At 38.5% G+C, this 13,267-nt stretch overlaps 1 protein-coding gene across 10 annotated transcripts in view; it reads left to right on the top strand.

Annotated features, from left to right (window-relative positions):
* Positions 1 to 13,267, top strand: part of IFT81 (intraflagellar transport 81) — a 209,924-nt gene that overhangs the window by 141,490 nt on the left and 55,167 nt on the right. For all 10 annotated transcript variants that reach the window (XR_015722332.1, XR_015722331.1, XM_087857367.1 and 7 more), the window contains one exon: positions 5,619 to 5,768. Coding sequence is in view for 8 of the 10 variants with exons in the window: in XM_087857367.1 (XP_087713493.1) it covers positions 5,619 to 5,768 (150 nt within the window). In the remaining 2 variants the exon portion in view is untranslated. The remainder of the gene's footprint in view (positions 1 to 5,618; positions 5,769 to 13,267) is intronic.

Here is a 13,267-nt window from a genome sequence, read left to right as displayed (position 1 = left end):
GTTAAAATAGTATCTTACTGTGGTTTTAATTTGTATTACTGATTACTAATAAGGTTGAGCATCTTTTAGTATGTTTATTGGCCATCTTGGATTTCTCTTCTGCGAAATGACTATTTGAGTATTTTATCCATTTTTCTATTGGATTATTTGTCTTTCATTTATTGATTTATAGGTTTAATTTATGTATTTTGGATACAAATCCTTTATTGGTTTAATGTGTTACAAATATGCTCTCCCAATTTGTGATTTATTTTCCTAATCTCTTAGTATCTATTTTGATGAACAAAAGTTCTTGATTTTACCACTTGATTTTAGCCAAGTTTACTGATCGTCTATTTTCAGTTTGTGCTCTTTGTGTCTTGTTTAAGAAATCCTTTCCTATCTCAAAGGTATGGTGATATTTTCCTATATTCTAAAAGATGTTTAGTTTTATCTTTCACATTTAAGTTTGTAATCCAGTTGGAATTGATTTTTATATATTATGAAGTAAGGGGTCCATTAATTGAAATTATGTTCTTTTCCCTCAAAATTTGCCACAGCAGTAGTCTACATAAACAAAATCCCTTTGAGGGGCACCTGGGTGGTGCAGTCGTTAAGCGTCTGCCTTTGGCTCAGGGCGTGATCCCAGCATTCTGAGATCGAGCCCCACATCAGGCTTCTCTGCTAGGAGCCTCCTTCTTCCTCTTCCACACCCCCTGCTTGTGTTCCCTTTCTTGCTGGCTGTCTCTCTCTGTCAAATAAATAAATAAAATCTTAAAAAAACAAAAACAAAAACAATTTGAGAACTTTAATAATTTTAAAAATACAAAAAGGGTTCCTGAGGCCAAAATGTTTGAGAATCACTGTTGCAGATACACAGGAAAATTAAAAGCTCCAATAAAAAAGTGGGCCAAAGACAGGCAAATCACTTAAAAAAATTCCCCCAGATGAATAATGAACATGACAAAAAAGTGAATTTCCTTATTAAAGAAATGCAAATAAAAAGTAAAATACTATTTTAATTATCATGTTGACAATTATTAAAAGTACTATAGATAGCTTTTGAAGGGCAGTTTGACAAAATATAGAAAACCTTATTTCCTGTTGGAGAGGGTGTGGGGAAAGGGGAACCCTCTTACACTGTTGGTGGGAATGCAAGTTGGTACAGCCATTCTGGAAAACAGTGTGGAGGTCCCTCAAAAAGTTAAAAATAGAGCTGCCCTATGACCCAGAAATTGCACTACTGGGTGTTTACCCCAAAGATACAGACATAGGGAAGAGAAGGGCCATATGCTCCCCAACGTTCATAGCAGCATTGTCCACAATAGCCAAACTGTGGAAGGAGCCGAGATGCCCTTCGACAGACGAATGGATAAAGAAGATGTGGTCCATATATACAATGGAATATTACTCAGCCATCAGAAAGAACGATTACCCAACATTTGCATCGACATGGATGGGACTGGAGGAGATTATGCTAAGTGAAGTAAGTCAAGCAGAGAAGGACAATTATATGGTTTCACTCATTTGTGGAACATAAGGAATAGCAGGGAGATGGGTAGGAGAAGGAAGGGAATAATGAAGGGGGAGTAAATAGAAGGGGAAATGAACCACAAGAGACTATGGACTCTGGGAAACAAACTGAGGGTTTCAGAGGGGGATGGGCTAACCCAGTGATGGGTATTAAGGAGGGCACGTATTTCATGGAACACTGGATGTTATATGCAAACAACAAATCATGGAACAGTACATCAAAAACTAATGATGTGCTGTATGGTGACTAACACATCATAATATAAATAAATAAATAAATAAATAAATAAATAAATAAATAAATAAATCCCAAAAAAAAGAAAGAAAGAAAGAAAGAAAAGAAAACCTAATTTCCTTCTGACCATTTCAGGAAGTATGTCCTATAGAAATTGATAAGAATGTTTCTGAAGTTTTAGCTTCAATATATTCATCATGGTTTTTTTTAATAACTTGAAAATTCAGAAATAACCTAAAATCCAAATGATAGTGAGAAGAAACTTCCAATGGAGGAAAAACATTGATAATGTGTTTTCTTTTCTCTAATTCATCCAGGGTAGTGGATCCCTTAGAGTGCTTTGATGGCCACCTATTGCTTAATTGTACATAACCATCATTAATTTGGCCCTGACTACCCTTCCTTTAGGTAGTTTGTCCTGTGAATGTCAAATAATAACCAATTAGCATAGAGCATATTGAGTAATTAGTGGGCTTATTTTTCCACCAAAAATATTTATAAGTTTTAGCTTTTAAAAATAATTCTGGAGCACAGCAAGATAAAGAAGGGGGAAATTGGCTTAGATAATACAGAAGATAGCAGATGAACAGGGTTGATTTTATTTTGGGCACTTTGCCCAGGACACTTTTAATAGAACATATAGTTGCTCTAGGGATTCTGAGTCTGTGGTTATGTCAGGCTTACACATTTATTCTTTAAAAGGAAAAATTGCAAGTTATTGGACTCTAGGTACATTGGTATGACTTAAATTTTTAAACCATTCCTGTAATCCAGCCATTAATAATTTGCTGTGTGTGGGCTGGATTCCTTACTATTAAAACTAACTTAATCACAGAAAAATATTTTGAACTTTCTTCTAAAACACAGTGGGTTCTTCATTTCTTTCAAAGTTTAAGTCAAGTTTTAAAAAATGTCTAAACTAGGAATTAGACAGTTATTTTTATGTGAAAAATTTTTAATCTTACTATTGTTGAGGACTTTCTTTGTGTACTGAAAAATCAAGTCTTTAAGGAAAAATATCACCTAAATTTTAGAAATGCTGTGCTTCTTATTTTACTACCTTACAATTTAGAATTATTGCCCTTATGTGTAGCCTTAAAAATTAGAAGGAAAAATAGCAACATGGTAGTGGAACTTGCATTGGAATAGTGGCTTTGAGTGATTTTTTCCTCTTTTTCTGTTTTCCAAAATTTCAGTAATATGTTAATTACTTTCATTATTATTACTATTATTATTATTATTATTATTATTTATAGGGGGCGGAGCAGAGGAATAGTGAGAGAATCTTAAGCAGGCTCCATGCCTGGCAAAGAGCCTGTTGTGGTGCTCAATACCTGAGATCGTGAGCTAAGCCGAAATCAGGCGTTGGATGCTTAACCTATTGAGCCACCCACATTCTCCTACAAGGTAATTCTTTGAGAATCTTAGCCTTTTTAATACCCAATCATTTCAAAGGCTAACTTGAGAAGAGTTATAAGTAATTTTATAAATAATAAAAGTAATGGGGCGCCTGGGTGGCTCAGTTGGTTAAGCATCTGACTCTAGACTTTGGCTCAGGTCATGATTTTGGGGTCATGAGGTCAAGCCCCACATCGGGCTCCATGCTCAGCACAGAGTCTGCTTGAGATTCTCTCTCCCTCTCCCTCCTCCTTTTATCCTCCCCCTGCTCACACTTTCTGTCTCTAAAATAAATAAATAAAATCTTTTTAAAAAATAAAATAAAAATTTCCAAAAAAAGAATTACCTTGTATTAGGTAAAATGGAAACTTATTTTGTTTTGAAGTGATGTGCTTAAATATAACAGGCCAAATTCTTACTTGGAAATTTTCTTTATAATGTAGTTAATAAAAGGATAGAGCAGGAAGATTTATTTTATGTAGTAAAAAAGATCTGAAAATTATTAGTAATATGGTATGTAAGAGGAAGGATTTTTTTTTTTTAAGTATTATGTTCTGTTTCAGAAATACCAGAAATTTCTCACATTTGCTTTTGGCATTTGCTTCTTAAATCAAGCAATACTTTTAATGAGCCAGGATCTTTATACCTTCTGTTTCCTCTACCTGGAATGTTCTTCTTTGCCTCTTCCTCCTACCTCCAGCACACTCTTACTTCTTCATCTTGGCTTAAATATAATTATTTTGAGAAGCTTGCCATAATCCACCTCCCCTAAATCCCAAGACCCACCTTTCCTGCCTTCATCCCAACATATGTTAAACTCCTGTTATTTATTCTCAGGACCACTTTACTTCTTCATAATGTTCATGGTGGTTGTAAACATCAGTTCGATGTTTGTTTTTGCCACTATTTCCTTAAGCTTGGTGAGGGCAGGATTTCTGAGTATCTTGTTTAGAGTTGTATTCTCCGTGTCTGGCACAGTGCCTAGTACATAATAGTAAGTACTGTTTATCAAATGAATTCCTTTAATTCCTGTTCATTTCATTTGCCTTTCCAAACTATAGTTGGTATTACTTAATAGTGGGGTCTTTCCATTAGAGTAGTTATAACTTTTATCATTAGTAGGTAAATAGCTGAATTAAGCAACAGTCAGCTCCCACTAACTTGGAATATTCTTAGCTTTTTAAGGTTTGGGATGAGTTTCATCCCAACGTCTTAGATGCTTTTTAGTGTATATGGTCACAGTACATTTCTTAAATGATAAACAGTAGCTACAAGTGTTAACTATTCTGGTTGACTATATTAATCTCAGTAGATGCAGTGCTACCAAAATAGTACAATATGCAAGAGATAGAAGATCACAGCCAGAGTTGGTTTCCTACTTTTTCTTTTTCTTCTTCTCCTCCTTCTCCTTCTTCTCCTTATTTTTTAAGCTTTTTACTTTTATAGGGTTGAGTTTCTGGTTTTTAAAATTTTTATTTGTAAAGCCTAAAACAGATAGCTTTTATGAAGGCATTTACGATATTTAGATGGGTCCAAAAATTAAAATCACACAAAATATTTTAATTGAGCAGTTAGTCTTTCCAAGTTTTCCGATGTGGTCCATATATACAATGGAATATTACTCAGCTATCAGAAAGAACGAGTTCTCAACATTTGCTGCAACATGGACGGCACTGGAGGAGATAATGCTAAGTGAAATAAGTCAAGCAGAGAAAGACAATTATCATATGATTTCTCTCATCTATGGAACATAAGAACTAGGAAGATCGGTAGGGGAAGAAAGGGATATAGAAAGGGGGGTAATCAGAAGGGGGAGTGAAGCATGGGAGACTATGGACTCTGAGAAACAAACTGAGGGCTTCAGAGGGGAGGGGAGTGGGGGAATGGGATAGACTGGTGATGGGTAGTAAGGAAGGCACAGGCACATATTGCATGGTGCACTGGGTGTTATACGCAACTAATGAATCATCAAACCTTGCATCAGAAACCAGGGATGTACTGTATGGTGACTAATGTAATGTAATAAAAAAAACATAAATCAGTCAATCAATCAATCAATCATACAGGAAGATCGATAGGAGAAGGAAGGGAAGAATGAAGGAGGGGTAAACAGAAGGGGGAATGAACCATGAGAGACTGTGGACTCTGGGAAACAAACTGAGGGCTTCAGAGGGGAGGGGGGTGGGGGATTGGGATAGGCTGGTGATGGGTAGTAGGAGGGCACATATTGCATGGTGCACTGGGTGTTATACGCAAATAATGAATCATGGAACACTGCATCAAAAACTGGGGATGTACTGTATGGTCACTAATATAACAAAATAAAAATTATAAAAAAAAAGTAAGTTATTATTATATACTTGTGATACCCATGTTGGACAGGAGACAGTAAAGTTTTTCTAATACACTGAGGTTATATATGTTTAACAATGACTTTTCTACTCATGAGGTTGTATGTTTTATTCTTTTATAGTTCAAACGATATGTCAGTAAACTTCGAAGCAAGAGTACAGTTTTCAAAAAGAAGCATCAAATAATAGCTGAATTTAAAGCTGAATTCGGTCTCTTGCAGAGGACAGAAGAACTTCTTAAGCAACGTCATGAAAATATTCAGCATCAACTGGTAATGCGATATTATCTTGGAGTGCTAGAAATATAAATGCCAGGAGTTTATGGGTTATAGCTGTATAGTGAGGTCATTGTTTTTACTGAAAACACCGTAAAATTATTAATGTTCTCTGATTAATTACAGAGCTATCGTATAAGCCTATTTATTTATTTACTTATTTTAAAGATTTTATTTATTTTATTTTAGAGAGAGAGCATGTGCATGTGTGTGAGCAGGGGTGGGGCAGAGGGAGAGGGAGAGAATCTCAAGCAGACTCTGCTCTGACCTGAGTCACCTGAGTCGAAACCAAGGGTCAAATGCTTAACGAACTGAGCCACCCAGGTGCACCCTGATTCATTTATTTTTTAAGTAGCAGTAAATACTAGCTTTTTCATGTGTGCTGACTTTGGGGTAATTAATAGAAGTTGAATTCCAAGTAGATTTTTCTTTGGTTAGATAGTTAATATGAGAAAAATTATCATACCAAGAAAGTGACTATAAAATATTTATCATGGCCTGCTGGGCAGAAATTTCTAATCAACTACTTCTGTGGAGTTCTGGAAAGAAATGTCTAGGAAAGGTACCATATGGAAGTTTGCCTGCAGGCTTATTCCTTATGTATTTGTGCCTTAGTTGTCAGGAAAGAGTTAAGCCCAGAGTGGTCACTCTGACAGCAAAATCTCTCATTGTGGACACAGTTCCTCAGAATTTTCTTGATTTGGATTTTTGTTCCTTTCACCCACGGGAAATTATTTCATCACGATGTTGATTTACCAGTTAGCATTAATATGGTGGATGTGAATGAAGTTTCAACCAGTTGTGGTTAGCTGGCAATATGAACTTTCTGTCTCATGCTGTTGAACATTGTTTGCTTCTAGGGAGCTTAAGATAGAAAATTTACTATGCATAATGGCACTACTTTCAAAATTGATAGGTAGTAATTGTGTTATTGTTCACTTCAAAAATATTTTCTAATTTCCATTATGATTTCTTTGATCTATGGATTATTGCTTAAAACCAAATGTTGCTTAAAACCAAACATGTTCTAGTTACCTTTCTGTTATTGACTTCTACCTTATTTCCACTGTGACCTGAAAACATTCAGTGTAATTTTAGTCCTTTGAAATTTGTTAAGTATTGCATTATGATCCAGCAAATGGTCTATTTTGGTAATTGTCCCAGCACAGTTGAGAAGAATGTGTATTCTGCAGGTGTTGGGGATGGTGTTCTCTATATGTCAATTCAGTCAAGTGTGTTAACCATGATTTCAAATCTTCCATATTCCTATTGAGATTTTTGTCTGCTTGTTCCATTAGTTATTGAGAGAAGTGTGTTAAAATCTGTATGATTATTGCTTTGTCTGCTTCTTTTTTTGTTCCATCAGTTTTTTCTTTACATTTTTTCTTAAGTTGGATTCCCTAGAAGCAGAGCCTGAGAGGGGAGTATTTTGTACAAGTGACTTATTGAGGGAGGGAGTGCCTTCAGAAGAAGGGGAGCGAGGGAAGAAGATAGGGCAGCAGAAAAGAGCCAAGCAAGGATGTAGTTCTGACTAGACAGCTTCATTTTGTTTCTGTGAGGAACTTTGGAGGTCAAATTGCAGTATGAAGTTGATTCCATCTTGAGGCAAAGGGGCTGGCCCTTCTTACTCCCGTATCAGTTAGTCAGTGGCTGTGGCAGAGTGTAACCTCCTAGCCCAATGGGAAGGCATCCTCTGGAAAAGGGGGCAACTGTGAACCTTTAGCAATTAACAACTCTCATGGCAGGTTGCAGATGAGGTCTGAGTGAGGCACCAACAACATCCATTAAAATCTAGCCCTTGCAATGCTGATATCTACCTGTTTCTCATGTTAAACTGACTCTGTTTCGGTATAGCTTCTACAGGAATCCGGTTGGTCACAATTTCTAGGAAAATTTGTAGGAGGAGGGTTAATAGGACAAATGAAAACTCTCACTGCTACATTTAGTCCCAAGGACATATAGTAATACTCGACATCTTCCTTTGCCATCCACTCTAGATTTCCCTCATGTTTGGCTAGCACCTTCACTGGTCTAAATAACTTTCCTGGTGGGATGACCCAGTCCCTCATCTTTAAGAGGTGTGAGACTCTAGGAACCATGACCTTAGCAGGCTGTGTTGCTGTAATTACTCATTTACTGTTAAAACGGGGCATGGGAGTACCAAGATATGCCCTAATGGATCACCTGAGTGCCAAACATATTCCTATCTGCCCTTACTATACAGCAGCATTTGTATAGCATGATGTCCTGTCACTATAATAACTCTTTTTTTTTTTTTTAAGATTTTATTTATTTATTCGACAGAGATAGAGACAGCCAGCGAGAGAGGGAACACAAGCAGGGGGAGTGGGAGAGGAAGAAGCAGGCTCACAGCAGAGGAGCCTGATGTGGGGCTCGATCCCATAACGCCGGGATCACGCCCTGAGCCGAAGGCAGACGCTTAACCGCTGTGCCACCCAGGCGCCCCTATAATAACTCTTTTCTTTGCCTGCTGTTCTACAGGCATAAGGAGCCCAAGTACAAGATGGTAGCCAGAGCATTAAGTTTAAAGGCCTTTTAATGTGCCTTCTGGTGAAAGCATGCCCGCTCTGGAAACCAGAACATCTACACCTACAGAGCCTAAAGGTGTCAGGAAGGGAAACACAAACACAATTCCCTAAGTGGATGAGTGGGCATCCTAGTGAGTGGTGACACTCATATTCTGTAGTTCCAAGACCCATGTATTCTTTCTGTTTGCAACACAGCACCAAATGGTGGGCATTGGTTTAAAATGTACACTCCATCCATCCTGAAGAATAGAACTCATCCTCACAGGCCATCGACTTTAAGCTGTACCTTGGTTGTACCTTCACAAGGCCCTTCTACCAGTCTGTCAGGGTATTAGCTTCCTTGATGTTGTGTTATGTGGTACAGTGACTGAATCTGATGGTCATGCGTCCATCCCCATATCTCCTTTGCCATAAAGTAATCCCATGGTCTGAGTGGTATTATACAGAATTCCACATCAGTAGACCAGATACTCTGAGCTCTTGGATAGTGATGCTGGCTGAAGTACTGTGGGCAAGAAAAGCAAATACTTACCCAGAATATGGGTCAGTCCAGGTCAGAATGAAATGTTGCCCTTTTCAAGGCAGAAAGATGATTGGTTTCCTCAAGGTGTGATTCCATATCTAGAGCTCAGTATTGGTCTCTCTATTGTTGCCAGGTCAGACATTTGGCAGTGGGAATAGCTAGATGGGCATTGGCGAGAGAGAGTGCATGCTATTTGGCCCTTGCTTAGCCTCCATCCTTGCCAGCATAGCCATTCTGTTCATGAGCCCATTGTCCAAGCACTGGGTGGCCAATGACAGAGGGTGCCTGACATCTACTGGCCAAATCATCCTTTCCACTGGTTGTTTAGTGCTCTCCTCTGCTTTGGATGTTCTGTAGTGGCCATTAGCATATGATGAAAAGAAAAGATCTTTACACTTAGTGTGTTATTCCCGTAGATCTATCTGCATGCCTCTTTCCCAGACCTCTGTGTCCCCATTCTTCCAATCCTGGTACCTAATTCTCCCAGGCCCCTGACCAACAAGCTAAGCCACTTGCCACTGCCCAGAGGATATAAGATAATCTAGGGGGGGTTCAGGGTTCTCAAGCAAGTCTATGCAGGTATTCCATCCTAGACTCAGTAGTACCCTTTCTTAGAGCCCTGACTTTGTCATAGAATATATTCAGCCTTCTCTGAAGTTTTGCCCTGCTGACAATTAAGTTGTGTGCCTGGTTTTCAGCTTTCTCTGCCCTTCAGCCATTGGAAATGAGGGTTTCTTTAAAGCTCCTAAGAAGGTTCTCTGACTTTATCACTTTGCTTTAAATTAATGATTAATATATTTGAGCCTGTCACTTTATCTCTTCAACTAGAAATGGAGCATTGCAACAGCCACCCCAGTTCCATTGTCCCTTTAGTTATTATTTCTGCATACTTCCCAAATACCAGCAACATTGTACCAGCTAGTGCATCCGTGTGACAGTTCAAGAAGCAGACACCAAGGTGGGATTAGATGTACAAGAGATTAGAGATTTGCTGGGGGAAATATTGTGAAAGATAAAGGGAAGGGAGCAAAACGAGGCAGGGGAAACCATTAGGCCCTAATGTAGGTCTGACACCCGTGACGGGAGAGAAAAAGAAGGAGGATTGTGTAGGAAGAACCTTAGACTGCAGCACAGTTTTACGAAAGTTTTGGTCAGGATGGGGGGAGTGCCTGAGCTAGTCACCCACTAGAGGAGTCCCCTGTCAGGCAGGAACAGGCCAGCACTAGTACGATTGCCATGCTCAGTCATGCTAGGAGCAGCCTGGGAGAAGCATGGGCTTGGTAGGAACATGACGGTGGATACAGGGGGGCAGCAGTTATGTCTATCAGTCAAGTCCGTTTCAGCAGGCTCTCCCGAAGAGACCTGAGCAGTCCATTCTCATGACCACTACAGTCACCTTCCACTTATACTCCGCCTCAGTTCACCACAAGTCTCAGCAATTGCACTGCCATAACATGCATGGAACTAACAATATTCACCCTGCCACCAGTGATGGACCCTTCAGTTCCATTCATTCAGCGAGTAATCCCACTCTAGAAGCCCATTTTTATAGTTTGGTCAGGTTCTCTGGAAGCAGAACCTGAAATAAGAAATCTTTTTTTTTTTTTTAAGATTTTTATTTATTTATTTGACAGAGAGAGAGAGAGCACAAGTATGCAGAGTGGCTGGCAGAGGGAGAGGGAGAAGCAGGCTCTCCACTGAACAAGGAGACTGCCTGATGTGGGGCTCGATCCCAGGATGCTGGGATCATGACCTGAGCCGAAGGCAGCTGCTTAACCAACTGAGCCACCCAGGCGCCCCTGAAACAAGAATTCTTATTCTTCATATGATTAAGTCAGAGAGTGGTCTTAGGAGAAAGGAAGTGAAGGAACCAGAATGAAGTAGTGAGGAAAAGTGGATTCATCTGGAGTCTAGTTTCAGTCTGATCCCATGAGGAGTTCTAGAACACAAATTTCATCACAAAATTAGTCTCATCTTTAGGCAAGAAAATTGCCTTTTTGTCCCCCACTCTCAGTCATGTGCTGTGGACCCTTACTACGACCCAGGAAGTGGTGTGATACAGTTCCTATTCAGCCAAGGGCACACTTTGAAGAAGGGGTGGCTGTAAGCCATTAATAGCCAATTCTCACAACAGCTAAGGGATAGGTACACTGGCCCAGTAAGCAGATCAGGACAGGGCACCCACAATATCCACTGCAAATATCCTGAGATTATGTTATTAGTCCATACAAATCTAGTATCATTACCTTCCTGTTTTTTTATAATAATATTTTATTATGTTAGTCACAATACAGTACATCCCAAGTTTTTGATGTAAAGTTCCATGATTCATTACTTGCATATAACACCCAGTGCACCATGCAATACGTGCCCTCCTTAATACCCATCACCGGCCTATCCCAACCCCCCACCCCCCCTCCCCTTTAAAGCCCTCAGTTTGTTTCCCAGAGTCCATAGTCTCTCATGGTTCATTCCCTCTTCTGTTTACCCCCCCTTCCTTCTTCCCTTTCTTCTCCTGCTGATCTTTCTACTTCTTATGTTCCATAAATTAGTGAAACCATATGATAATTGTCTTTCACTGCTTGACTTATTTCGCTTAGCATTATCTCCTCTAGTCCCGTCCATGTTGCTGCAAATGTTGTGAAATCATTCTTTTTGATGGCTGAGTAATATTCCATTGTATATATGGACCACATCTTCTTAATCCAGTCATCTGTTGAAGGGCATCTCAGCTCCTTGCACAATCTGGCTATTGTGGACAGTGCTCCTATTCGTTACCTTCCTGTTAAATTGGCCCTTTGATAATTAGGAAATACACTTTTTTTTATCTCATAATACCTTTTGCCTTAAAATATACTTATCTGTTATTAACATAGCCTCACAAACTTTCTTCTAGTTAATATTTAAAAGACATATATCTTTTGCATCCTTTCAACCTTTTTCCATCTTTATAAATATTGTATATATTTTGTAAGAAATATATAGTTAGCTTTATAGAGGCACCTGGGTGGCTTAGTCCGTTGGGTGTCTACCTTCAGCTCAGGTCATGGTCCCAGGGTCCTGGGATCTAGCCCCGTGTCAGGCTCCCAGCTCAGCCGGGAACCTGCTTCTTCCTCTCCCCCTTGCTTGTGTGTGCACGCTGTCTCTCTCCCTCTCTCTCAAATAAATCAATAAAATCTTTTTTAAAAAAAGAAATATATAAATAGTTAGCTTTATATTTTTATACAGTGTGGAAATCTCTGTCTTTTTTTTTCTCCCAAGATTTTATTTAAGTTGTAGTTAGTTAACATACAGTGTAGTATTCGTTTCAGGGATAAAATTTAGTGATTCATCACTTGCATATAACACCCAGTGCTCATTGCAAGAGCCCTCCTTAATGCCCATCACTCATTTACCCCATTTCCTCACCCACCTCCCCTCTAGCAACCCTGTTTGTTCCCTATTGTTAAGAGTCTCTTATGGTTTGCCTCCCTGTGTGTTTATATCTTATTTTATTTTTCCTTCCCTTCCCCTATGTTCAACTGTTTTGTTTCTTAAATTCCACACATGAGCAAAATCATATGGTATTTGCCTTTCTGTGACTGACTTATTTTGCTTAGCATTATGCACTCTGGTTCCATCTGGCAGTCTTTGTCTATTCACTGAAGTACTTAATTTCTTTAAATTTAACGTAATTACTGATTTTTCAAAGTTTTCTATTTGTTCCATCCGTTCTTCATTCCTTTTTCTCCTTTCTTCCCCTTGATGTTTGCATTACTCAAGTATTTTTATCTTCCATGTTTCCCCTCTTTTAGCTTACTAGTTATAGCTTCCTTTTATTATCTCTTATTTTTTAGTGCTTATGCCAGAAACTATAACATGCACTTTTGACTGATTACAGTCTTTCCTATTTCACTATATCCTGGGCAACTCAAGAAACTTAAAACACTTTAACTCCATATACCTCTTTCTCATGTTTTGTGCTATTGTGGATATATATTTTTAAGTTCTATATATAACTTGAATCCACATGATATTATTATATTTAATATTATTCTAGATTTATCTGTTTCATGGCTCTTTCCTTCCTGCATCATTATTCTACTGGGATCTCATATTCAGTATTTCATTCAGTAGAGGTCTGCTGGTGATAAATCCTCTCAATTTTTGTTTTTCTTAAAACATCTTTTTTTTTTCTTTTGAGAACAACTGCCCTCTTTATTAGCCCACAGCTGGCCTGCAGGCCTTCCTAGGGCCCACTCTTAAAACATCTTTATTGTACCTTCATTTTGAAGCACATTTTCACTGAATATAGAATTTTTGGGTGGCAGTTATTTTCTTTCAGCACTTTTTTAAAGACTTAATTCCATTGGCTTCTGGCTTTGATTATTACTTGTTGTTTTTTAAGGTAGTATGTTATTCTCTGGTTGCTAAGATTTTTTTTT

Source organism: Ursus americanus, chromosome 30 (genome assembly GCF_024610735.1).
Source record: "Ursus americanus isolate L20-20 chromosome 30, mUrsAme1.1.p, whole genome shotgun sequence".
Classification (NCBI taxonomy): Eukaryota; Metazoa; Chordata; class Mammalia; order Carnivora; family Ursidae; genus Ursus; species Ursus americanus.
Note: the sequence above shows the minus strand (reverse complement) of the source record. Positions and strands in the feature narration are given on the sequence as shown.